We start from the raw sequence: 26,916 nt of genomic DNA, 5'->3' as shown, positions 1-26,916 counted from the left end.
CTCTCTGCCTCCTTCTTTCCACTCCTCTCCTCTTTTGACCTCACCCTCTCACCGTCCCCCCCTACTCACAAGGCAGGCAATACGCTTGACCTCATCTTCACTAGATGCTGCTCCTCTACTAATCTCACTGCAACTCCCCTCCAAGTCTCCGACCACTACTTTGTTTCCTTTTCTCTCTCACTCTCCTCCCACACTACTCACTCTGCCCCTACACAGATGGTAATGCGCCGCCGCAACCTTCGCTCTCTCTCTCCCACTACTCTCTCCTCTTCCATCCTATCATCTCTTCCCTCTGCTCAATCCTTCTCCCTCCAATCTCCTGATTCTGCCTCCTCAACCCTCCTCTCCTCCCTTTCTGCATCCTTTGACTCTCTGTGTCCCCTATCCTCACGGCCGGCTCGGTCCTCCCCTCCAGCTCCGTGGCTTGATGACTCATTGCGAGCTCACAGAACAGAGCTCCGGGCAGCGGAGCGGAAATGGAAGAAAACTAAATTCCCTGCCGACCTGGCATCTTTTCACTCCCTCCTCTCTACATTTTCTTCATCTGTTTCTGCTGCTAAGGCCACCTTCTACCACTCTAAATTCCAAGCATCTGCCTCTAACCCTAGGAAGCTCTTTGCCACATTTTCCTCCCTCCTGAATCCTCCCCCCCCCCTCCCCCCCTCCTCTCTCTCTGTGGATGACTTCGTCAACCACTTTGAAAAGAAGGTTGACGACATCCGATCCTTGTTTGTTAAGCCTAATGACACTGCTGGTCCTGCTCACACTGCCCTACCCTATGCTTTGACTTCTTTCTCCCCTCTCTCTCCAGATAAGATCCTGCGACTTGTGACTGCAGGCCGCCCAACAACCTGCCCGCTTGACCCCATCCCCTCCTCCCTTCTCCAGACCATCTCCGGTGACCTTCTCCCCTACCTCACCTCGCTGATCAACTCATCCTTGACCGCTGGCCATGTCCCTTCCGTCTTCAAGAGAGCGAGAGTTACTCCCCTTCTCAAAAAACCAACACTCGACCCCACTGATGTCAACAACTACAGACCAGTATCCCTTCTTTCTTTTCTTTCCAAAACTATTGAGCGTGCCGTCTTTAGCCAACTCTCTTGCTATCTCTCTCAGAATGACCTTCTTGATCCAAACCAATCAGGTTTCAGGACTGGTCATTCAACTGAGACTGCTCTTCTCTGTGTCACAGAGACTCTCCGCACTGCTAAAGCTAACTCTCTCTCCTCTGCTCTTGTCCTTCTAGATCTGTCTGCTGCCTTTGATACTGTGAACCATCAGATCCTCCTCTCCACCCTCTCCGAAATGGGCATCTCCGGCGCGGCTCACTCCTGGATTGCGTCCTACCTGACCGGTCGCTCCTACCAAGTGGCGTGGCGGGAAGCTGTCTCCGCACCACGTGCTCTCACCACTGGTGTCCCCCAGGGATCGGTTTTGGGCCCTCTCCTTTTCTCCCTATACACCAAGTCACTTGGCTCTGTCATATCCTCACATGGCCTTTCCTATCATTGCTACGCTGACGATACACAACTAATCTTCTCCTTTCCCCCTTCTGATCACCAGGTGGCGAATCGCATCTCTGCATGTCTGGCAGACATATCAGTATGGATGACGGATCACCACCTCAAGCTGAACCCTGGCAAGACGGAGCTGCTCTTCCTCCCCGGGAAGGACTGCCCGTTCCATGATCTCGCCATCACGGTAGACAACTCCGCTGTGTCCTCCTCCCAGAGTGCGAAGAGCCTAGGCGTGACCCTGGACAACACCCTGTCGTTCTCCGCCAACATCAAGGCGGTGACCCGCTCCTGCAGGTTCATGCTCTACAACATTCGGAGAGTGCGACCCTGCCTTACACAGGAAGCGGCGCAGGTCCTGATCCAGGCACTTGTCATCTCCCGTCTGGACTACTGCAACTCGCTGTTGGCTGGGCTCCCTGCCTGTGCCATTAAACCCCTACAACTCATCCAGAATGCCGCAGCCCGTCTGGTGTTCAACCTTCCCAAGTTCTCTCACGTCACCCCCCTCCTCCGCACACTCCACTGGCTTCCAATTGAAGCTCGCATCCGCTACAAGACCATGGTGCTTGCCTTTGGAGCAGTGAGGGGAACGGCACCCCTGTACCTTCAGGCTCTGATCAGTCCCTACACCCAAACGAGGACATTGCGTTCATCCACCTCTGGCCTGCTGGCTCCCCTTCCTCTGCGGAAGCACAGCTCCCCCTCAGCCCAGTCAAAACTGTTCGCTGCTCTGGCACCCCAATGGTGGAACAAGCTCCCTCACGACGCCAGGACAGCGGAGTCACTCACCACCTTCCGGAGACATTTGAAACCCCACCTCTTTAAGGAATACCTGGGATAGGCTAAAGTATTCCTTCTAACCCCCCCCCCCCCCCCCCCCCCCCAAATTGTAAAGTGGTTATCCCACTGGCTATAGGGTGAACGCACCAATTTGTGAGTCGCTCTGGCTAAGAGCGTCTGCTAAATGACGTTAATGTGCCCTTGAGCAAGGCACTTAACCCTAATTGCTCCTGTAAGTCGCTCTGGTTAAGAGCGTCTGCTAAATGACTAAAATGTAAATGTATAGTGCAGAATAATTACAATAGTATTAACACTGGAATGCTAGATGTGCAAGAGATTATGTGCAAATAGAGATACTGGGGTGCAAAAGAGCAAAATAAATAACAATATAGGGATGAGGTAGTTGGGTGGGCTAATTTCGGATGGGCTGTGTACAGGTGCAGTGATCGGTAAGGTGCTCTGACAACTGATGCTTAAAGTTATTGAGGGAGATAAGAGTCTCCAGCTTCAGAGATTTTTGCAATTCGTTCCAGTCATTGGCAGCAGAGAACTGGAAGGAATGGCGGCCAAAGGAGGTGTTGGCTTTGGGAATGACCAGTGAGATATACCTGCTGGAGCGCAGACTACGGGTGGGTGCTGCTATGGTGACCAATGAGCTAAGATAAGGCGGGGATTTACCTAGCAGTGATTTATAGATGGCCTGGAGCCAGTGGGTTTGACGACGAACATGTAGTGAGGACCAGCCAACAAGAGCGTACAGGTCACAGTGGTGGGTAGTGTATGGGGCTTTGGAGACAAAACGGATGGCACTGTGATAGACTACATCCAATTTGCTGAGTAGAGTGTTGGAGGCTATTTTGTAAATTACATCGCCGAAGTCAAGGATCGGTAGGATAGTCAGTTTTACGAGGGCATGTTTGGCAGCATGAGTGAAGGAGGCTTTATTGCGAAATAGGAAGCCGATTCTAGATTTAACTTTGGATTGGAGATTCTTTATGTGAGTCTGGAAGTTGAGTTTACAGTCTAACCAGACACCTAGGTATTTGTAGTTGTCCACATACTCTAGGTCAGACCCGTCGAGAGTGGTGATTCTAGTCGGGTGGGCGGGTGCCAGCAGCGTTCGATTGAAAAGCATGCATTTAGTTTTACTAGTGTTTAAGAGCAGTTGGAGGCTACTGAAGGATTGTTGTATGGCATTGAAGCTCGTTTGGAGGTTTGTTAACACAGTGTCCAATGAAGGGCCAGATGTATACAAAATGGTGTCGTCTGCGTAGAGGTGGATCTGAGAGTCACCAGCAGCAAGAGCGACATCATTGATATACACGGAGAAAAGTGTCGGCCCAAGAATTGAACCCTGTGGCACCCCCATAGAGACTGCCATAGGTCCAGACAACAGGCCCTCCGATTTGACACACTGAACTCTATCTGAGAGGTAGTTGGTGAACCAGGCGAGGCAGTCATTTGAGAAACCAAGGCTATTTAGTCTGCCAATAAGAATGCGGTGGTTGACAGAGTCGAAAGCCTTGGCCAGGTCGATGAAGACGGCTGCACAGTACTGTCTATTATCAATCGCGGTTATAATATCGTTTAGGACCTTGAGCGTGGCTGAAGTGCACCCGTGACCAGCTCGGAAACCGGATTGCATAGCGGAGAAGGTACGGTGGTATTCGAAATGGTCGATGATCTGTTTGTTAACTTGGCTTTCGAATACTTTCGAAAGGCAGGGCAGGATGGATATAGGTCTGTAGCAGTTTGGATCTAGAGTGTCACCCCCTTTGAAGAGGGGGATGACCGCGGCAGCTTTCCAATCTCTGGGGATCTCAGACGTTATGAAAGAGAGGTTAAACAGACTAGTAATAGGGGTAGCGACAATTTCAGCGGCTAGTTTTAGAAAGAAAGGGTCCAGATTGTCTAGCCCAGCTGATTTGTAGGGGTCCAGATTTTGCAGCGCTTTCAAAACATCAGCTGTCTGAATTTGTGTGAAGGAGAAGCGGGGGGGGCATGGGCAAGTTGCAGCAGAGGGTGCAGAGTTGGTGGCCGGGTTAGTGGTAGCCAGATGGAAAGCATGGCCAGCTGTAGCAAAATGCTTGTTGAAATTCTCGATTATTGTAGATTTATCGGTGGTGATAGTGTTTCCTAGCCTCAGTGCAGTGGGCAGCTGGGAGGAAGTGCTCTTATTCTCCATGGACTTTACAGTGCTCTTATTATACTGGCCCACCGTGGGAATCGAACCCACAACCCTGGCGTTGCAAACGCCATGCTCTATCAACTGAGCTACATCCCTGCCGGCCATTCCCTCCCCTACCCTGGACGACGCTGGGCCAATTGTGCGCCGCCCATGAGTCTCCCGGTCGCGGCCGGCTGCGACAGAGCCTGGATTCGAACCAGGATCTCTAGTGGCACAGTTAGCACTGTGATGCAGTGCCTTAGACCACTGTCAGCGCTATAAGAGGACAGCATGCATCAGAACAAACTTTTTTATCTTTCACCCGCAAGATTTGAAGGCATGACTAAACTTCCTTTGAACACTGCCCTAGATTGACTGTGTTTACTGTTTACCATATTTTTGTAGAATATGACCCAAATCTCACTAATTGTCAGTGAACAGTATGATTAGTGTGATTCTATGCTCAGGGCCAGGCAGGAAGTCAGATGCCACTAGGGAGGCACCAATGATGTATATAAACCCAGCACCCTCTTCCTAAAGCCCACAGGGCATCCTGCTCTGAGATTAGGTTACTTCTCAAGAGACACACTCACAAACACACACAGAGTCACAAACACAATTACTCATAATACAGAATACTGGTACACACACTCACACAGTCTCATAACTAGGCCCAGAGTTTTTCCTAGCCAGGACGCATCAGGACAAACTCAAAGCCCTGTCGTAACACACACACACACACACACACACTCACCAGGAATGAGTCAAAAGCCAAAGCACCTTGGACTTAATTAGTAAGCTCAATCAAAGATTTACACGACTACAGCTGCTGTTTCTAAAAAGCTGAAAGCTCCTTCAAGCCATCTTACTGTCTCAAGGTATTTACGTGTGATGTAAACCTATCCCTATTCTGTTATGGAGGAGCAAATGGCTTAGCAGTATTGAAGGGCAACACCATAGTCTCTCGTGACAGACTTCACACCTTAGCTAGAAGACCTGGAGACACTCTTAATACACATGCATATCCTCCTTAACCCACATGCACACACACAAACCTACAGACGTACAGTGGCTTGCGAAAGTATTCACCCCCCTTGGAATTTTTCCTATTTTGTTGCCTTACAACCTGGAATTCAAATGGTTTTTTGTGGGGGTTTGTATCATTTGATTTACACATGCCTACCACTTTGAAGATGCAAAATATTTTTTGGGGTGAAACAAACAAGAAACCAAAAAACAGAAAACTTGAGCGTGCATAACTATTCACCCCACAAAGTCAATACTTTGTAGAGCCACCTTTTGCAGCAATTACAGCTGCAAGTCTCTTGGGGTATGTCTCTATAAGCTTGGCACATCTAGCCACTGGGATTTTTCCCCATTCTTCAAGGCAAAACTGCTCCAGCTCCTTCAAGTTGGATGGGTTCCGCTGGTGTACAGCAATCTTTAAGTCATACCACAGATTCTCAGTTGGATTGAGGTCTGGGCTTTGACTGCCATTCCAATACATTTAATTGTTTCCCCTTAAACCACTCGAGTGTTTAATTTTTTTTATTTTTTATTTTATTGTCTTTATTTTAGGGGGTAGATGAGCTTTTATATTTCAGATAGATTGTAACTTCCATCAATGTAATTGTCTGCATCACTTCCAATCCCCCATATGTTTTTTTTCTCGCAATATATATATATATATATATATATATATATATATACATACACACATACACAAACACACATATATATACATACATCCATACACACACATATCCTTTTTAAAATTATATTTCCCTTCATTACTTTCCAACCCCACCACCCCTTACCCAATTGGAATAAACTAGTGAACAACAACGCTTAGGCCTTTACTTCCAGCCCATACATACAATATACATTTTATGGACACAGTGAAATTCTACAATAATTATATATTTTTTGTTTTTACTCCTGAACTTCCTCCGATCATTTTCATTATGTCCACCTGGTTTGCTTCTATATGCCATATTTTTCTCTTTCACAAAAGCTCTCAACCTATAACCTACACTGCTCAAAAAAATTAAGGGAACACTTAAACAACACAATGTAACTCCAAGTCAATCACACTTCTGTGAAATCAAACTGTCCACTTAGGAAGCAACACTGATTGACAATACATTTCACATGCTGTTGTGCAAATAAATAGACAACAGCTGGAAATTATAGGCAATTAGCAAGACACCCCCAATAAAGGACTGGTTTTGCAGGTGGTGACCACAGACCACTTCTCAGTTCCTATGCTTCCTGGCTGATGTTTTGGTCACTTTTGAATGCTGGCGGTGCTTTCACTCTAGTGGTAGCATGAGACGGAGTCTACAACCCACACAAGTGGCTCAGGTAGTGCAGCTCATCCAGGATGGCACATCAATGCGAGCTGTGGCAAGAAGGTTTGCTGTGTCTGTCAGCGTAGTGTCCAGAGCATGGAGGCGCTACCAGGAGACAGGCCAGTACATCAGGAGACGTGGAGGAGGCCGTAGGAGGGCAACAACCCAGCAGCAGGACTGCTACCTCCGCCTTTGTGCAAGGAGGAGCAGGAGGAGCACTGCCAGATCCCTGCAAAATGACCTCCAGCAGGCCACAAATGTGCATGTGTCTGCTCAAACGGTCAGAAACAGACTCCATGAGGGTGGTATGAGGGCCCGACGTCCACAGGTGGGGGTTGTGCTTACAGCCCAACACCGTGCAGGACGTTTGGCATTTGCCAGAGAACACCATGATTGGCAAATTTGCCACTGGCGCCCTGTGCTCTTCACAGATGAAAGCAGGTGCACACTGAGCACATGTGACAGACGTGACAGAGTCTGGAGACGCCGTGGAGAACGTTTTGCTGCCTGCAACATCCTCCAGCATGACCGGTTTGGCGGTGGGTCAGTCATGGTGTGGGGTGGCATTTCTTTGGGGGGCCGCACAGCCCTCCATGTGCTCGCCAGAGGTAGCCTGACTGCCATTAGGTACCGAGATGAGATCCTCAGACCCCTTGTGAGACCATATGCTGGTGCGGTTGGCCCTGGGTTCCTCCTAATGCAAGACAATGCTAGACCTCATGTGGCTGGAGTGTGTCAGCAGTTCCTGCAAGAGGAAGGCATTGATGCTATGGACCGCCCGTTCCCCAGACCTGAATCCAATTGAGCACATCTGGGACATCATGTCTCGCTCCATCCACCAACGCCACGTTGCACCACAGACTGTCCAGGAGTTGGCGGATGCTTTAGTCCAGGTCTGGGAGGAGATCCCTCAGGAGACCATCCGCCACCTCATCAGGAGCATGCCCAGGCGTTGTAGGGAGGTCATACAGGCACGTGGAGGCCACACACACTACTGAGCCTCATTTTGACTTGTTTTAAGGACATTACATCAAAGTTGGATCAGCCTGTAGTGTGGTTTTCCACTTTAATTGTGAGGGTGACTCCAAATCCAGACCTCCATGGGTTGATAAATTTGATTTCCATTGATAATTGGAAATCAAATTCCTGAGTGGCGCAGTGGTCTAAGGCACTGCATTGCAGTGCTAACTGTGCCACTAGAGATCCTGGTTCGAATCCAGGCTCTGTCGCAGCCGGCCGCGACCGGGAGACTCATGGGCGGTGCACAATTGGCCCAGCGTCGTCCAGGGTAGGGGAGGGAATGGCCGGCAGGGATGTAGCTCAGTTGATAGAGCATGGGGTTTGCAACGCCAGGGTTGTGGGTTCGATTCCCACAGGGGGCCAGTATAAAAAAAATATGTATTCACTAACTGTAAGTCGCTCTGGATAAGAGCGTCTGCTAAATGATGTAAATGTAAATAATTTTTGTGTGATTTTGTTGTCAGCACATTCAACTATGTAAAGAAAAAAGTATTTAATATGATTATTTAATACTTACAGATCTAGGATGTGTTATTTTAGTGTTCCCTTAATTTTTTTGAGCAGTGTAAATACTTATTATGGACATAGTATGCTTTACATTAGTTCTCTTGATGTTATTAGTTGCTGTTATTAGTCCCATCCTTCAGCTCCATTCAACACCTCCCATCTATCTCTTACATTTTAGTCATTTAGCAGACGCTCTTATCCAGAGCGACATACAGGAGCAATTAGGGTTAAGTGCCTTGCTCAAGGGCACAGACAGATTTTTCACCTAGTCGGCTCGGGGATTAGAACCAGCAACCTTTCGGTTACTGGCACAACGCTCTTAACCACTAAGCTACCTGCCGCCTCAAAACTAAAGATTAACACAATCCATATTGGATTTCTATTTGCCATATATTTTTCAACTGTACTGTGATGTTTTATAAAAGTTCTGAACCTTTCTATTTTCATTGTTTCTACAGATCGTAAATTGAAAATCACTCGAGTGTTGCTTTAGCAGTATGCTTAGGGTCATTGTCCTGCTGGAAGGTGAACCTCCGTCCCAGTCTCAAATCTCTCGAAGACTAAAACAGGTTTCCCTCAATAATTTCCCTGTATTTAGCACCATCCATCATTCCTTCAATTCTGACCAGTTGCCGGTGAAAAACATCCCCACTGCAGGATGCTGCCACCACCATGCTTCACTGTGGGGATGGTGTTCTCGGGGTGATGAGAGGTGTTGGGTTTGCGCCAGACATAGCGTTTTCCTTGATGGCCAAAAAGCTCAATTTTAGTCTCATCTGACCAGAGTACCTTCTTCCATATGTTTGGGGTGTCTCCCACATGCCTTTTGGCGAACACCAAACGTGTTTGCTTATTTTTTATCTTTAAGTAATGGCATTTTTTTGGCCACTCTTCCGTAAAGCCCAGCTCTGTGGAGTGTACGGCTTCAAGTGGTCCTATGGACAGATACTCCAATCTCCGCTGTGGAGCTTTGCAGCTCCTTCAGGGTTATCTTTGGTCTCTTTGTTGCCTCTCTGATTAATGCCCTCCTTGCCTGGTCCATGAGTTTTGGTGGGCGGCCCTCTCTTGGCAGGTTTGTTGTGGTGCCATATTCTTTCAATTTTTTTATTATGGATTTAATGGTGCTCCGTGGGATGTTCAAAGTTTCAGATATTTTTTTTATAACCCAACCCTGATCTGTACTTCTCCACAACGTTGTCCCTGACCTGTTTGGAGAGCTCCTTGGTCTTCATGGTGTCGCTTGCTTGGTGGTGCCCCTTGCTTAGTGGTGTTGCAGACTCTGGGGCCTTTCAGAACAGGTGTATATATACTGAGATCATGTGACAGATCATGTGACACTTAGATTGCACATAGGTGGACTTTATTTAACTAACTATGTGACTTCTGAAGGTAATTGGTTGCATCAGATCTGATTTAGGGGCTTCATAGCAAAGGGGGTGAATACATATGCACGCACCACTTTTCCGTTATTTATTTTTTAGAATTTTTGGACTATTGACAGACATCCTATTTTTCCTTCTGCGTGACACCCTAGGTGACAGACGCTCTCTATTTTGCGTCAGCTGTGGCCCCTCTGCATAAAGAGGATTTGGCACACCTTAGACCAGTGGTATTCAAAGTCGGGGTTGCGACAAGAAACTGCAGTGGAGTAAAAAAAAAAAAACTATAGATTATTGTATGGGACAATATATACTGAGTGTACAAAACATTACGAATACCTGCTCTTTCCATTACAGACTGACTAGGTGAATCCAGGTGAAAGCTAACATCCCTTATTGATGTCACTTATTAAATCCACTTCAATCGGTGTAGATGAAGGGGAGGAGACAGGTTAAAGAATGATTTTTAAGCCTTGAGACAATTGAGACATGGATTGTGTATGTGTGCCATTCAGAGGGTGAATGTGCAAGACAAAAGATTTAACGGGGTATGGTAGTAGGTGCCAGGCGCACCGGTTTGAGTGTGTCAAGAACTGCAACGCTGCTGGGTTTTTCACACTCAACAGTTTCCCGTGTGTATCAAGAATGGCCCACCACCCAAAGGAGATCCAGCCAACTTGACAATTGTGGGAAGCATTGAAGTCAACATGGGTCTGTATCCCTGTGGAATGCTTTCAACACCTTGTAGAGTCCATGCCCCGACGAATTGAGGATGTTGAGGGCAAAAGGGGGTCAACTCAATATTAGGAAAAAAATACAATTTTATTAAGTAAATCTATTTATTGGAATTAAAAGGTTATTTGTTGATATAAAAATCTATATGTACCGATTTTAAGGTTGTGTCATTAGATTTGGGGTGGGGTCGCGATAAATTCTTGGGGGAAAAAATGGGGTGCCCAGAAATTCTGGCAGAAAAAATGAAATGGGGTCCCCACTGAAAAAGTTTGAATACCACTGCCTTAGACCATGCTACAGCCTGGCAGGTTACCACAAGAGCCATACAGACGCTGTAACCTGCCATGTACTTAGAGAGAGGGTAAGGTAGAAAAGGTGGCCTGAGGAGGAGGAAGGATGGAGGACAATAGTCGTGGGACACTACCCATCCTGGGACATCTGGTGCTCCAGAATGACATGGTGTGTGAAGGAGGTTGGAGGCCAAGGACCAACTGGAGCAACAGGTCACAGGAGGCCAAGGACCAACTGGAGCAATGGGTCACAGCAGAACACAGGGAGAGAGTTGTTTTTGTCTCAGTCAGAAATGCTTTTTTATCTCTAGTTCAAAATGCTACACAACAGAAATCTATGGCAATAACTTATTCAATAGAACATCATACTGTAACTCTCTCACATGTCCCGGTATGGATTTCAGCTAACAGTGTGGCAATTGTATAGATAGATGTATGGCCCCAGTATAGACATATGAAAAGGTTGAAGCTATTGAGTGCACGAGCGCACACACGATCATCAATACTCAGGCTTTGTTTGTGCACGAAGCGAAAACCAATACAGATCTAATTCTCATTGTTTGTAACATGACCCAGATAGATGAATGAAGAGCAAGGTCAGCTGGCAGCGTTGCATGTGACAGAGGACACAACACAGCATCTGAGCTAGTAGGCAGCGCTAGCGGCATGAGGTGTACACAGAGGCGTCAAGCCCATAGGGGGCACAGGGGCACGTGCCCCCTCAGATTTGTCCTGTTAAAAATAATTATAATCACATTTTTTTTGTTTCATTTTTTGTTGTTGTTTCTCTGTAATACTAATAGCCACCTAGCAATTTTATGAAGTTAGCTTTAGCTAGCCCAGATACAGTAGGTTCCCGAACTTATAAATAGCTACCAAGAAGCCATTTCAGGCTATCAATCAAGTTTGAGTAGCTAGCTTGTCTAACTATCTTAGCTGGCATGCCTGCTGGCAAGGTTGGTAGACTTTAGAAAAGCAAGCAATAACTAAATGTACTGAATAAGTCTCACATTCCTTGCAATATTTTACCCAGATTTTAGCAGAGTAGCATATTTAGTTTCTTAAACAAAATAAGCACCAGTCAGGAAGATATAGACAGCTCAAGAGGTATGCATAGATATACAGAAAAATTAACATTTACATATAATTAAATATAATGATTATGGCTCTAGATTGCAGGAAAAAGCTGTTTCCGGTGTTTGAAAAATGCAAAACTTTCCTACGGGGGCCTAGCCCCCTCCAGACCACTCCCCAGCCATCCTCACGTACTTTGTGCGCCCTCAGATTTTGGGGTGCATGACACCCCTGGGTGTACAGTACAGTTAGTGCCTGCTTTTGTGCTCTGCTGTAGGCCCCTGAGTAATGGCTTCCTTATACAGTATGTTTGCCTTGTGATCCATTGATGTGGATGTGATCCATTGCCTCATGCCCGCTGATGGTCAGTTAAACTGGCAGTTCCTCCATCAGTCTTTAAAGGGGCAATCTGGGATTTGGTACATCCATTTTTTTACTTTAAAATTCATGATATAGCCATTGATTCTTGAAGAATGTAACTTATAAATGCCTCATGAGCTGAGTTCAACTGTGAGAGTGGTCACATTTCTCCAGCCCCACCCCTCAGCTGTTTACCAAAACAAATGACAGGGTGGCGGTTTTGTTATATTTCCAATCCCAGATTTCCCCTTTAAGGAATCCAGGACAGAAAAGTTCCTGGCATGGGGCACGGGGCACGGGGCACTGCGACAAACACCGGAAGAATTATAACTGTGAATCATTGTAATGTTGTATCATGTAATGTTTGTTTATGTGTAAATTAATCCCATAAAGGATGGGCTGCCAATTGGCAATTGGCAATTTGACACCAAATAATTGAATAAATTATTTCATTTATTTCGGAAGGGCCCCAATGGCAATATAGTGCCAGGTTTAGCCACAGAGCTGCTAAATTAAGTGTATGGTTAGGGTATGATAAATTGTAATTTGCTCAGTGAAAACCTTTTGGGGACTGGCAGAAGTCCATAGAGATCCTCTAGAATGTCCAAGAATAGCCCTGGTTCCAGACTTTGCCAAACCTTGGTGTGGGATCGTTATGTGTTGTGGCTGAGGGTTTTAAAAAAAAAGGTTCTTAATGAATGTTCTGAGATTTGACAGTAGAGATTTGTAGTCATAGAGATCCTATAATTCAGGGTTATATGCTTCTTTCTATATGTAATTCTATGATTGTAGTATTGTAGGTGGTCTGGCTATAGAGAACACTGTGCGACAGAATGCTACAAGATTATAACAACAGAAACATAATTGGGTTGATTAGTGCAACGGACCTGACCCCATTACTGTCTGGTGTTCTATCACCAATTTAGTAAATGACCTCCCCTGTTCAAACGCTACTAGAAACTACTGTAAACAGAGCAGTGTGTGACCAGTTGAGTCACAAAAACTGTCACACAAAAATGCACTCACAGAGCTCAATCTGACCACTTTAGACTAGCCACATCCTGGGTGTGGTTGAGGCACCTCTTAAAACAAGCAGAAATCTGTCTGCCACACACACACACGCACACACACATACACACAACCCTAATTACAGACATACACACACACTAATCTGTTGACAAACACCTCAAAATAGCCAACACAGAATAAATCAGAGGTCATCACCAGTTTAACATTTAAGCTCTCAGAGGCCATTTCAGCAGGGCCATTTCAGTCTCACAGTTGCAGTCGTCTGAGCCTATTTAGGAGCTGACACTAAAGTGAGTAAACAGCATAGGACACGTCTTTCAGCATTGGACACTGCCTTCCCATTGAGGCTTTCAGGCCAATTTCACACAGCTGGTAGAAGTGCTGCTGTCAAACCTGAGTGGAGGCTGTGACATTGTCGGGGCAGACTTAATTCACTTTTCCGCCTCTTCCCAATTTACCCCGGCAACAGGGCCGCTGACGTCGTGGGAGTGCTGCGCTCGGGACCACTTTCTGTTGGCTGGATGAGCATGAGAGAGCCCGGTTTGTGTGTCTGTGTGTTTGCCAAGTATGTGTGTGTTTTCTCTAAGTGTGTGTGAGCTCGCCAACTGTATCTGTGTGTGTGTGAATGTATGGGAGCTCGCCGAGTGTGTATGTGTGCCAGTGTGTTTTAGCACGCAAGTGTGTATGTGTGAGTGCGTACACAAGTGTCACCTTCAAAGAGTCACCTTCACTGAGCCTACCTCACCCTGCTCCTACCACACACTTTGAACAGAGTTTGCAAGAGCTGCCGAGGATGCGCCTCGCTCACACACACCCTCCCGCTCCCCAATACACACACACCCTCCCTCTCCCCAACACACACACACCCTCCCTCTCCCCAACACACACACACCCTCCCGCTCCCCAATACACACACACCCTCCCGCTCCCCAATACACACACACCCTCCCTCTCCCCAACACACACACACCCTCCCTCTCCCCAATACACACACACCCTCCCTCCCCCCAATACACACACACTAAATACAGAGCAATAAAAATGTTCAAACAGGCATCAGGAATTCAAAATGAGTAGGGAAGTTGGGAGACAAAGAAAGAATAGCCCAAGTACATGAGAAGCACTTAGGGACCTCACATACTTCTGCAGTCAAATGAATTATCTTTACAGTCCCCCCCATGACATTATTTAATTAGCGTAAAAGCTAGCTAGCGCTTAAGCTTTTATTTTCTGGGAAGTGGGTAATGTACTATGGAGTCAGGGCTTGGCTAAGCACTGTTTTGTTGTGCACATAGATAAGCATGGCCGTGAACTTTTAAAGTCATATTAAATTATTTATGGCATATAAATAGGGTCATGAATATTTAGAGTCGAAATTGCCTGCAAAGCATATAATGGTGTCACTGGCTAAAAAGCTAAGAGGCTGAAATCATGCACCTCCCAATTGAACCGCGTATTGCCCAACCACAGTACATCCACTTTGGTGTGGGAGGGTAAAACTGAGTCAGTGTTGCTGACGTGATCGGACTCTTTCTGGTTTCTGTGTGCACGCTGAAAGCGGATGACTTTGCAGACCATTCTCTCTCTTTCTGTGTGGTATGTAAACTCAGCAAAAAAAGTCCCTTTTTCAGGATCCTGTCTTTCAAAGATAATTTTGTAAAAATCAAAATAACTTCACAGATCTTCATTATAAAGGGTTTAAACACTATTTCCCATGCTTGTTCAATGAACCACAAACAATTAATGAACATGCACCTGTGGAACGGTCGTTAAGACACTAACAGCTTACAGATGGCAATTAAGGTCACAGTTATGAAAACTTAGGACACTAAAGAGGCCTTTCTACTGACTCTGAAAAACACCAAAAGAAAGATGCCCAGGGTCCCTGCTCATCTGCGTGAACATGCCTTAGGCATAATGCAAGGAGGCATGAGGACTGCAGATGTGGCCAGGGCAATAAATTGCAATGTCCGTACTGTGAGACACCTAAGACAGCGCTACAGGGAGACAGGACGGACAGCTGATCGTCCTCGCAGTGGCAGACCACGTGTAACAACACCTGCACAGGATCGATACATCCGAACATCACACCTGCAGGACAGGTACAGGATGGCAACAACAACTGCCCGAGTTACACCAGGAACGCACAATCCCTCCATCAGTGCTCAGACTGTCCGCAATAGGCCTGTTGTAAGGCAGGTCCTCACCAGACATCACGGGCAACAACGTTGCCTATGGGCACAAACCCACAGTCGCTGGACCAGACAGGACTGGCAAAAAGTGCTCTTCACTGACGAGTCGCGGTTTTGTCTCACCAGGGGTGATGGTCGGATTCGCGTTTATCGTCGAAGGAATGAGCGTTACACCGAGGCCTGTACTCTGGAGCGGGATCGATTTGGAGGTGGAGGGTCCGTCATGGTCTGGGGCGGTGTGTCACAGCATCATCGGACTGAGCTTGTTGTCATTGCAGGCAATCTCAACGCTGTGCGTTACAGGGAAGACATCCTCCTCCCTTATGTGGTACCCTTCCTGCAGGCTCATCCTGACATGACCCTCCAGCATGACAATGCCACCAGCCATACTGCTCGTTCTGTGCATGATTTCCTGCAAGACAGGAATGTCAGTGTTCTGCCATGGCCAGTGAAGAGCCCAAATCTCAATCCCATTGAGCACGTCTGGGACCTGTTGGATCGGAGGGTGAGGGCTAGGGCCATTCCCCCCAGAAATGTCTGGGAACTTGCAGGTGCCTTGGTGGAAGAGTGGGGTAACATCTCACAGCAAGAACTGGCAAATCTGGTGCAGTCTTAATGCAGCTGGTGGACACACCAGATAATGACAGTTACTTTTGATTTTGACCCCCCCCTTTGTTCAGGGACACATTATTCAATTTCTGTTAGTCACATGTCTGTGGAACTTGTTCAGTCAGTTTATGTCTCAGTTGTTGAATCTTGTTATGTTCATACAAATATTTACACATGTTAAGTTTGTTGAAAATAAACGCAGTTGACAGTGAGAGGATGTTTCTTTTTTTGCTGAGTTTATGTATGTATGTGTGTGTCCCGTTGCCCCCACAGGCATTGTCAGCCAGCAGAAGGACTGAACACATCGAGCAAAGCACCTGGGTCCAAACAAAGGGACATTCACTCATTTAAAAAGCCCTTACAGTCATTTCATTTTTTGCTCTATATTTGGGAAAGTACATGTACAGTATATGACTACTTCCTTTCAAACTAAATTAGCTTTTTGCATATTTTCGGTTGCTCCATTTTCCATTTTCTGTTAGATAGCAGCACACAGTCACCATCTGTCTCTTATGTGCAGCGCTTTAGGCTGCTCAGGGCCAAGCACATGCTGCCAGTTGGGAGTTAAACCTTGCCATATCCGGAGAGACGCTCCCGTAAGGACAACAGCTGCTTGGGTTGAAAAACTCACTCACTGCCTCCTGTGCTTCTGTACCAACATGTCAGAATAACTGGTTTTATTGTATCACATGCTGCATTTACACAGGCAGCCCAATTCTGAACTTCTGGCAAATTACTGGCAAAAGAGCTGATCTGATTGGTCAAAATACCAATTAGTGGAAAAAGATCAGAATTAGGCTGCCTGTGTAAACACAGCCTTGTTTCTCTATGTCTAAACTATTACAACAACACCTCCAACCGCTGTACCTCCATTGTTTCCATCACAGGGGCTCAGTTCTTGTGAGTGCACCACAATGAGGTGGTCATTGTGGTGGTCAGGTTGAGTGTGTTGAGATGTCCATTTTAATCCACTTTTTAAATAAAGTTTGATATGATTAAAATGAGACATCAATTTGGATAATCCACCGTTCTGCCTAAATAACATTCAAAGTGAATAATGCCAAGCATATTCAATTAGCATTTTCAAATGAATATTGGCAGCTTAATGCTTCCATACTAAACAGCTTGTCTAATAGATTCTATGTGAATTTAAACTGGGCAACTTGTAGTTGTGGAGTGGCTCTCATAAATGAATATTGGCAGCTTAATGCTTCCATACTAAAACAGCTTGTCTAATAGATTCTATGTGAATGTAAACTGGGCAACTTGTGGAGTGGCTCTTACTATTCTGGCAGTGGACTCCGTCAAAGCCATCTTGGCACTTGCAGATGTACTCGCTGAAGACGTCCCCTCGGCGTGACTGGCCAGTCACCTCACAGATGGCATCGTTCTTGCAGGGGTTGGGGTTGCAGGGCCCTGGGAAGCAAATATAACTTATTATTAACCCTTATTGTACCAGGTAGGCTGACTGCGATCAAATTATATTTTTACAGCAATGACCTAGGGCAGAGATGCAAGGGAGGGGGAGAGGGAATGATAGTATTAGGGCCAGATTGGCAATACAGTGTAGTACAGAGACAGCCTCTCAGACATTTCCTCTAACACTGTCTATGTACCATCTGTCGGTGTATAACACCTTTATGAAGCCTCCGAAAACACCCATACTGCATCAGAAGACTTACTATAAGCATTCATAACAGCTTGGGACTTTATTAGGATTACCATTAACTGACGTCATAACGACAGCTAGTCTTCCTGGGATCTGACACATAATGAAAAAATACATTACAGACAAAAATACTTCACAATTTACTTTTTAAAAAGTATTAACATGTAGACATTACAGACAGTTTAAATACCTGAAAGGTAACATTTAATAATAATATTCAGGGATCAGTATCTGTCCAGTCATGTTTGATCTCATTAGATGTATCTTTAATGTTTTCTTGAATGTGAATTTACTTTTTGCTTGGGAAATATGAGTTGGTATAACTGGCTTACATATAACTTTACAATTTAATAACTATACTTGATACTCAATTCAAAGACCTATAATAGCTATAATGTAGATATGAATACTGTTATTTTCTCCGTACCAGCCTCTGTGTCGTTGCAGGTGTCCCCGGTGTATCCGTCGGGGCAGATACAGATGAAGGGGGCTCCGGCCCCGGTCACACAGGTCCCCCCATTACTGCAGACGTTTATCTCACAGTAGTCACCTGGGGGAGAGAGGAACAGTCAGCATTATTGAAGTCAAAATACCTCTTTCTCAAGGGAGAAAGGCCATTGTTTATTCAACAATGTATACAGATCGGCATTGACACAATGTTTTCCCATAGTGAACAATGTTTCTAGCCTGGTAATTCCTACAAAGTTAATACATTAACCTTTATATGTCAAAGGATCAAAAGATCCTAACTTATTGGGAAAGCAAATATAATGTACATTTGCCTGTTACACTGTGTGACGATTTCACATTCATAAATGTTTTAGCATAGCAATATGGCCAGTTGGCTTTCCCTGAGAGGAGAGAGAGAGCGAGAGAGAGAGAGGGAAAGGGTCTGATTGTTTGGCATTTCCTGTCTGTGGTGACACAGAGCGATTGAGTTAACACACTGACACCACACCGTATACTCCTATTACATTTAAGTCATTTACAGTGAGGGAAAAAGGTATTTGATCCCCTGCTGATTTTGTACGTTTGCCCACTGACAAAGACATGATCAGTCTATAATTTTAATGGTAGGTTTATTTGAACAGTGAGAGACAGAATAACAACAACAAAATCCAGAAAAACACATGTCAAAAATGTTATAAATTGATTTGCATTTTAATGAGGGAAATAAGTATTTGACCCCTCTGCAAAACATGACTTAGTACTTGGTGGCAAAACCCTTGTTGGCAATCACAGAGGTCAGACGTTTCTTGTAGTTGGCCACCAGGTTTGCACACATCTCAGGAGGGATTTTGTCCCACTCCTCTTTGCAGATCTTCTCCAAGTCATTAAGGTTTCGAGCCTGACGTTTGGCAACTCGAACATTCAGCTCCCTCCACAGATTTTCTATGGGATTAAGGTCTGGAGACTGGCTAGGCCACTCCAGGACCTTAATGTGCTTCTTCTTGAGCCACTCCTTTGTTGCCTTGGCCGTGTGTTTTGGGTCATTGTCATGCTGTAATACCCATCCACGACCCATTTTCAATGCCCTGGCTGAGGGAAGGAGGTTTTACATTTACATTTTAGTCATTTAGCAGACGCTCTTATCCAGAGCGACTTACAGTTAGTGAGTGCAAACATTATTTTTTATTTTTCATACCGGCCCCCCGTGGGAATCGAACCCACAACCCTGGCGTTGCAAACGCCATGCTCTACCAACTGAGCTACATCCCTGCCGGCCATTCCCTCCCCTACCCTGGGCCAATTGTGCGCCTCCACATGGGTCTCCCGGTCGCGGCCGGCTACGACAGAGCCTGGATTCGAACCAGGATCTCTAGTGGCACAGCTAGCACTGCGATGCAGTGCCTTAGACCACTGCGCCACTCGGGAGGTCTCAAGGCAGCTGGGACCATAGTTTTCACCCAAGATTTGACGGTACATGGCCCTGTCCATCGTCCCTTTGATGCGGTGAAGTTGTCCTGTCCCCTTAGCAGAAAAACACCCCCCAAAGCATAATGTTTCCACCTCCATGTTTGACGGTGGGGATGGTGTTCTTGGGGTCATAGGCAGCATTCCTCCTCCTCCAAACACGGCGAGTTGAGTTGATGCCAAAGAGCTCGATTTTGGTCTCATCTGACCACAACACTTTCACTCAGTTCTCCTCTGAATCATTCAGATGTTCATTGGCAAACTTCAGACGGCCCTGTATATGTGCTTTTTGAGCAGGGGGACCTTGCGGGCGCTGCAGGATTTCAGTCCTTCACGGCATAGTGTGTTACCAATTGTTTTCTTGGTGACTATGGTCCCAGCTGCCTTGAGATCATTGACAAGATCCTCCCGTGTAGTTCTGGGCTGATTCCTCACCGTTCTCATGATCATTGCAACTCCACGAGGTGAGATATTTCATGGAGCCCCAGGCCGAGGGAGATTGACAGTTCTTTTGTGTTTCTTCCATTTGCGAATAATCACACCAACTGTTGTCACCTTCTCACCAAGCTGCTTGGCGATGGTCTTGTAGCCCATTCCAGCCTTGTGTAGGTCTACAATCTTGTCCCTGACATCCTTGGAGCACTGTATGGTCTTGGCCATGGTGGAGAGTTTGGAATCTGATTGATTGATTGCTTCTGTGGACAGGTGTCTTTTATACAGGTAGCAAGCTGAGATTAGGAGCACTCCCTTTAAGAGTGTGCTCCTAATCTCAGCTCGTTACCTGTATAAAAGACACCTGGGAGCCAGAAATCTTTCTGATTGAGAGGGGGTCAAATACTTATTTCCCTCATTGTAGCAGACGCTCTTATCCAGAGCGACTCACAGGAGCAATTAGGGCACATCAGATCTTTCATCTAGTCGGCTCAGGGATTTGAACCAGCGACCTTTCGGTTACTGGCACAACGCTCTTAACGGCTAGCCTATCTGCTGCCCCTATTAGGCCAAGGGACAGGACAAGAGATGATACAGCACTGACTGTCATGAGTGGCTTGGCTGCGCTGGCCTAGCCTGCTGACACTGTAATACTAGACACACAGACACTGGATGTTTCCAGTCACTAGTGCATCTGGCTCCACTGTGATCAGTTAGCCCACAGCATATCAAGCTTTAGGCGTGATGCCCACAGGGGCAAATCAGACCCTGCGTCCCAATAATCTTTACTTTCTCCTGAAGTGTGTACTTGTACACTCCTCCCCACAAGTGTAAAACCATTGGATTGGTCTAGAAATGGGCGACATGGAGTTTCCAATATATTTCTCATTGAGGGAATACAGTGTCACTAGGGAAAAAGAAAGCAATGAGGGGAAATTTGTGCTTAAAAAATGCTGATTGTAGATTAGACAACTGGAAAAAGTGTAGAGTCTCCAGTATAGACAGTGATAATTTAGAAGGAACTTTGACACTACGAAGAATTGTGATTTGTGAAGGAAGTGGGGAACACTAGATTGCTGTGAACTGTTGCTAAAGACACTGTAGACTTGGCACTTTACCAAATGGACACTGACCATTTGGATAATGTTCAATTAAATTGAGGTAAGAAATATAGACAAACTGTATATAGGCCATCCATCTTTGGTTAAAACCAATTGCTAATTATGGGTTCAACATAAAGTGAAAATAAGCTCATGTTCACAATAATACAGTGAGTGCCCTAAACAGACTCTTCCAGACTTCTGCCTCATATTTAGTTCCCAGACGCCCACCTCAAACATAGGTTGGAAAGTCGTAGGAGTAGTAGAGTATGTTTGGAAAGCTACTGTAAACTCCTGGAGACTGTCATTTTGCTGAGGTTATAGTAGTTCTCAGCGGTCCTGGCCTCCCACAAGGCCATGGTGAAAATGGCACGTTTACGAGAGACTCCAAACTTCCTGTGTCACAATCTTCCCCCTCTCTATTTCTCTGGCATCAAAACACACCAGAACCTCTGTGCAAAGTTTATCCAGGGTGAACACGGCTCAAAGACGTGCCAGTGGAGCTCACATCTTCATATCCTGTTTTGGGAACAGACTAAATGTGGTTTCAGTACAGTAGCTCCCCTGTTCAAATACTTTAAAGCCCACCCATCCTTCCTCATTCTAGAGGTAATCACAGATCATAAGTGTTTGATTTCGATAGGATGAAGAAAATCTGCCACCTAATTGCTTTCCCCAATCCAAATATGAGGGAAGGATGCATTTCAAAGTATTCAAAGAGGGCCATCATCCAATACCTTTTGGTCTTCCTCAGTCGGATCTTCATTTTTAGGAGGGGAATTACAAATGCCATCCATCTTCTTTTTCACAATGTACTGTATCTCTATTTGGCAAGAACCTGCTAATAGGGATAGATACTGAACAGATGTGAGTGCGTGATACATTTGCACCAACATCCTGTTTTGCGATGTAGCCTAAGGCCAAGTCATCAACATGCATTTCCCAGAGGTATCAGTGTTACAGTGGTGCCATGGCCTTGATGTGTTTTGAGTCTCAGTCTCTGGAAGTTGCAAAATGGCAAAGCCTTGGCTGGCATCACCCACACGGCCTTATCTAAATGTTTCAGTTCATTTATCTTTAGGAAGGAATGAAACCTCCCTCTTCCTACCACGCAGCAGACAGCTCCTTCAGAAAAACCTTGATTGCCAAGCAAAATGTAGGCCTAGTCCATGTTGAAAGAGTGACCTTCTGAACGATGACCTAATTTGTGCAGATAGTACATTCCCGTTTCACAGAGTTTTATTTTCTTTTGTGCCTACTGAGCACAGCCCTGGTCTTACAAGCTGAACTGTGGATCATGTGCTACTTACAGGGTTTGTGAGGAAATTCAATTAGGGACACAATTATTGTCAAATGGTTACAGCTTAGAAACGGTGGTCTAACCACAATGGTTCCCTTAAGCTAACATATATCATTGTTTTAAGACGGTCATATCATGGATCATTTAACTATTTGATTTTCGGTATATTTATTATTATATGATACAAATTGAATTTGGCCTTTACTACTATAGTCCATAGAAACGTACTGAATAACACATTCATAAAATGGCAAAAAGACAGTCAAAAAATTAATCATAAGAAATAAGGTTTTTAAGTGGCTGTCCTATATCTAGGAGATAAAAACAAAAATATTTCCTGAGCTTTCTTAAGGACACATATTTAACCCCTTATTTTTGTTGGCACAAAACTACCTCCATACTTCCATTCATTTGTATGGGTTACATTCAGACAAGTTTTGTGGGGGTCGTAGAGCGAAACGGAGAACACCATTGTGTTCGTGAGAGTCTTCCCTTTCCACAATGCGGTCATATTAGTTTGTAGCCCAAACGGTTCCGACGCTACAGACAGAAGATGTCACATCGGCGTTACCGACTTCAGACTTTTCGTGAGAAGACTGATTTTTCGGGATGTCTCATGGTCTGACAAACACCGGTTGTTTTTCTACTTACCCAGAGTCAGACGAACTCATGGATACCATATTGATGTCATCTGAGTGTAGAAAAACGCAGTATACCTTTAAGATATTTTGTTTACATTTTTATAGCAGCTTTGAAATTGGATCCCACTGCTGCCACCAAATGTGACACTATTGTTATTGCAATACATTGGAGTATGAGAAGGTGTGTCCCCTCATTATAAACCAACCAGAGAATCATTCAGCTCAGTGTGGCAGCTAGGGTTGGCGCCTGCTGGCAGGCACACAGGACATTGTGTTATAATGAACTCTGGTGAGTAACAGCCCAGGCCTTTCCCATGTCCCAGGTCCCTGCTGGACCAAATACCAGACAAAGGCTGTGGCGTCCCAAATGGCACCCTATTCCCTACATAGTGCACTCATTTTACCTAGAGCCATATGGACCCTGGTCAAAAGTAGTGCACTATATAGAGAACAGGGTGCCATTTGGTACGAAGCCAAAAAATACCCTGAGCCACAGCCACATGACTCTAACCAGGAAGTACACAGTTTGAGACAAAGAGTGGATTTGAGTTCACTGACGGATCAGCAGCACGGGATATAAGGCAGGCTGAAACACTCCCGACTCACATTAACTATATAGTGAGGGGTGTGAGTTGGCAAGGCTAGGTATTTGGTATTTTATTAGGATCCTCAATAGCTGTTGCAAAAGCAGCAGCTACTCTTCCTGGGGTCCATACAAAACATGACATAATACAAGAACAGCTCAAGGACAGAACTAAAAAAAAAAAAAAATGGCACCCATAGCCTACATATCAATACTGTAAATACATACAAAATATCGAGGTCAAATGGGGGAGAGGTGTTGTACCGTGAGGTGTTGCTTTACCTGTTTCTTTTAAACCAGGATTGATGTTCATTTGAGCAATATGAGATGGAAGGGAGTTGCATGCAATAATGGCTCTATATAATACTCTACGCTTTCTTGAATTTGTTCTGGATTTGGGGACTGTGAAAAGACCCCTGGTGGCATGTCTGGTGGGGTAAATGTCAGAGCTGTATGTAAGTTGACTATTCAAACAATTTGGGATTTTCAACACATTAATGTTTCTAATAAAAAGAAGAAGTGATGCAGTCAGTCTCTCCAACTTTTAGCCAAGAGAGACTGGCATGCATAGTATTTATATTAGCCTTCTGATTACAATGAAGAGCAAGACGTGCTGCTCTGTTCTGGGCCAGCTGCAGCTTAACTAGGTATTCTATGCAGCACTTAACCACATGACTGGACAATAATCAAGATAAAACTAGAGCCTGCAGGACTTTGGAGTGTGGTGTCAAAAAAGCAAGGCATCTCTTTATTATGGACAGACCTCTCCCCATCTTTACAACCATTTAATCTATATGTTTTGACCATGACAGTTTACAATCTAAGGTAACACCAAGTAATTTAGTCTCCTCAACTTGTTCACCAGCCACACCACTCATTACCAGATTCAGATGAGATCTAGAACTTAGGGAATGATTTATACCAAATACAATTCTCTTAGTTTTAGAGATGTTCAGGACCAGTTTATTACTGGCCACCCATTCCAAAACTGACTGCAACTCCTTGTTAAGGGTTTCAGTGACTTCATTAGCTGTGGTTGAATCATCAGCATACAGTGCATTCGGAAAGTATTCAAACCCCTTGACTTTTTCCACATTGTGTTACCTACAGCCTTATTCTAAAATAGTTTTTTCCCCCCACTCATCAATCTACACACAATACCCCATAATGACAAAGCAAAAAAAGGTTTAGAAGATTTTCGAATTTATAAAAAATAAAAAACTGAAATATTATAATTACATAAGTATTCAGACCCTTTACTCAGTACTTTGTTGAAGCACCTTTGGCAGTGATTACAACCTCGAGTCTTCTTGGGTATGACGCTACAAGCTTGGCACACCTGTATTTGGGGAGTTTCTCCCATTCTTCTCTGCAGACCCTCTCAAGCTCTGTCAGGTTGGATGGGGAGTGTCGCTGCCCAGCTATTTTCAGGTCTCTCAAGTCCGGGCTCTGGCTGGGCCACTCAAGCACATTCAGGAGACTTGTCCCGAAGCCACTCCTGTGTTGTCTTGGCTGTGTGTTTAGGGTCGTTGTCCTGTTGGAAGGTGAACCTTCGCCCCAGTCTGAGGTCTAGAGCAGGTTTTCATCAAGGATCTCTCTGTACTTTGCTCTGTTCATCTTTCCCTCGATCCTGACTAGTCTCCCAGTCCCAGTCCCCCACAGCATGATGCTTCCACGACCATGCTTCACCGTAGGGATGGTGCCAGGTTTCTTCCAGACGTGACGCTTGCATTCAGGCCAAAGAGTTCAATCTTGGTTTCGTCAGAACAGAGAATCTTGTTTCTCATGGTCAGAGTCCTTTATGTACCTTTTGGCAAACTCCAAGTGGGCTGTCATGTGCCTTTTACTGAGGAGTGTCTTCCATCTGGCCACTCTACCATAAAGACCTGATTGGTGGAGTGCTGCAGAGATGGTTGTCCTTCTGGAATGCTCTCCCATCTCCTCAGAGGAACTCTGGAGCTCTGTCGGGTTATTGGTCACCTCCCTGACTAAGGCCCTTCTCCCTCGATTGCCCAGTTTGGCCGGGCGGCCAGCTCTAGGATTAGTCTTGGTGGTTCCAAACTTCTTCCATTTGAGAATGATGGAGGCCACCGTGTTCTTCGGGACCTTCAATGCTGCAGACATTTTTTGGGTACCCTTCCCCAGATCTGTGTCTCGACACAATCCTGTCTCGGAGCTCTACGGACAATTCCTTCAACCTCATGGCTTGGTTTTTGCTCTGACATGCACTGTCAACTGTGCGACCTTATATAGACAGGTGTGTGCCATTCCAAATCATGTCCAATCAATTAAATTTACCACAGGTGAACTGCAATCAAGTTGTAGAAACCTGAGCTCAATTTCGAGTCTCATAGCAAAGGGTCTGAATACTTATGTAAATAAGTTATCTGTCAGGCTCACATGCTGACTACACCAGCCACGCGTGTGCATCTGCCATCGCGTTCATGTTGATTTTCACCATCCACACCAGAGGCGATCATGACACGTAGGTTAAAATATCAAAACCAACTGTGAACCAACTTTATTCATTTGGGGGCAGGTCGAAACACATGACACATTCATGGACATTTAGCTAGCTGTTGCGAGAAACATTGGGTTGGTATTTCACCGGTCGTGCATAACATCCTCTTTTTAGCTGGTTCTTTGTAGAATTTTGACCTGGAGTCATACAAAATAATGTGTTTCTCTACTCTGACGCTTAATCCACAGATAAAAAGGGAAACCTAGTTAGTTATCTTTAAATTAATCTCTCCTTGTTTGTCTTTCAAGCATCCACGTGGGTTTGTAGCTTCCTGATATCCAATAAGGACGGGACTTGCAGCGCGTGACACGTTTCAAATATAACCAAGTTATATTTTAGCGCTTGGCTACCCAGACGCTCATTACATTTACATTTTAGTCATTTAGCAGACGCTCTTATCCAGAGCGACTTACAGGAGCAATTAGGGTTAAGTGCCTTGCTCAAGGGCACATTTACGTCATTTAGCAGACGCTCTTATCCATTTAGCAGACGCTCTTTTTTTTTTTTTTTGGGGGGGGGGGGGTTAGAAGGATTATTTTATCCTATCCCAGGTATTCCTTAAAGAGGTGGGGTTTCAAATGTCTCCGGAAGGTGGTGAGTGACTCCGCTGTCCTGGCGTCGTGAGGGAGCTTGTTCCACCATTGGGGTGCCAGAGCAGCGAACAGTTTTGACTGGGCTGAGCGGGAACTATGCTTCCGCAGAGGAAGGGGAGCCAGCAGGCCAGAGGTGGATGAACGCAATGCCCT

General features: G+C 45.4%; 1 protein-coding gene across 1 annotated transcript in view; it reads right to left on the bottom strand.

The window, feature by feature from the left end:
* Positions 1–26,916, bottom strand: part of mfge8b (milk fat globule EGF and factor V/VIII domain containing b) — a 53,340-nt gene that overhangs the window by 12,850 nt on the left and 13,574 nt on the right. The window contains exons 2-3 of the mRNA XM_084169168.1: positions 18,107–18,229; positions 17,295–17,426 (exon numbers count right to left, since the gene is read on the bottom strand). Coding sequence (XP_084025294.1) covers positions 17,295–17,426; positions 18,107–18,229 — 255 coding nt within the window. The remainder of the gene's footprint in view (positions 1–17,294; positions 17,427–18,106; positions 18,230–26,916) is intronic.

The sequence above is a fragment of the Coregonus lavaretus genome, assembly GCF_964263955.1.
Source record: "Coregonus lavaretus genome assembly, chromosome: 9".
Taxonomy (NCBI): Eukaryota; Metazoa; Chordata; class Actinopteri; order Salmoniformes; family Salmonidae; genus Coregonus; species Coregonus lavaretus.
The sequence above is the reverse complement of the archived record's forward strand: the minus strand, read 5'-3'. Positions and strand labels throughout refer to the sequence as shown.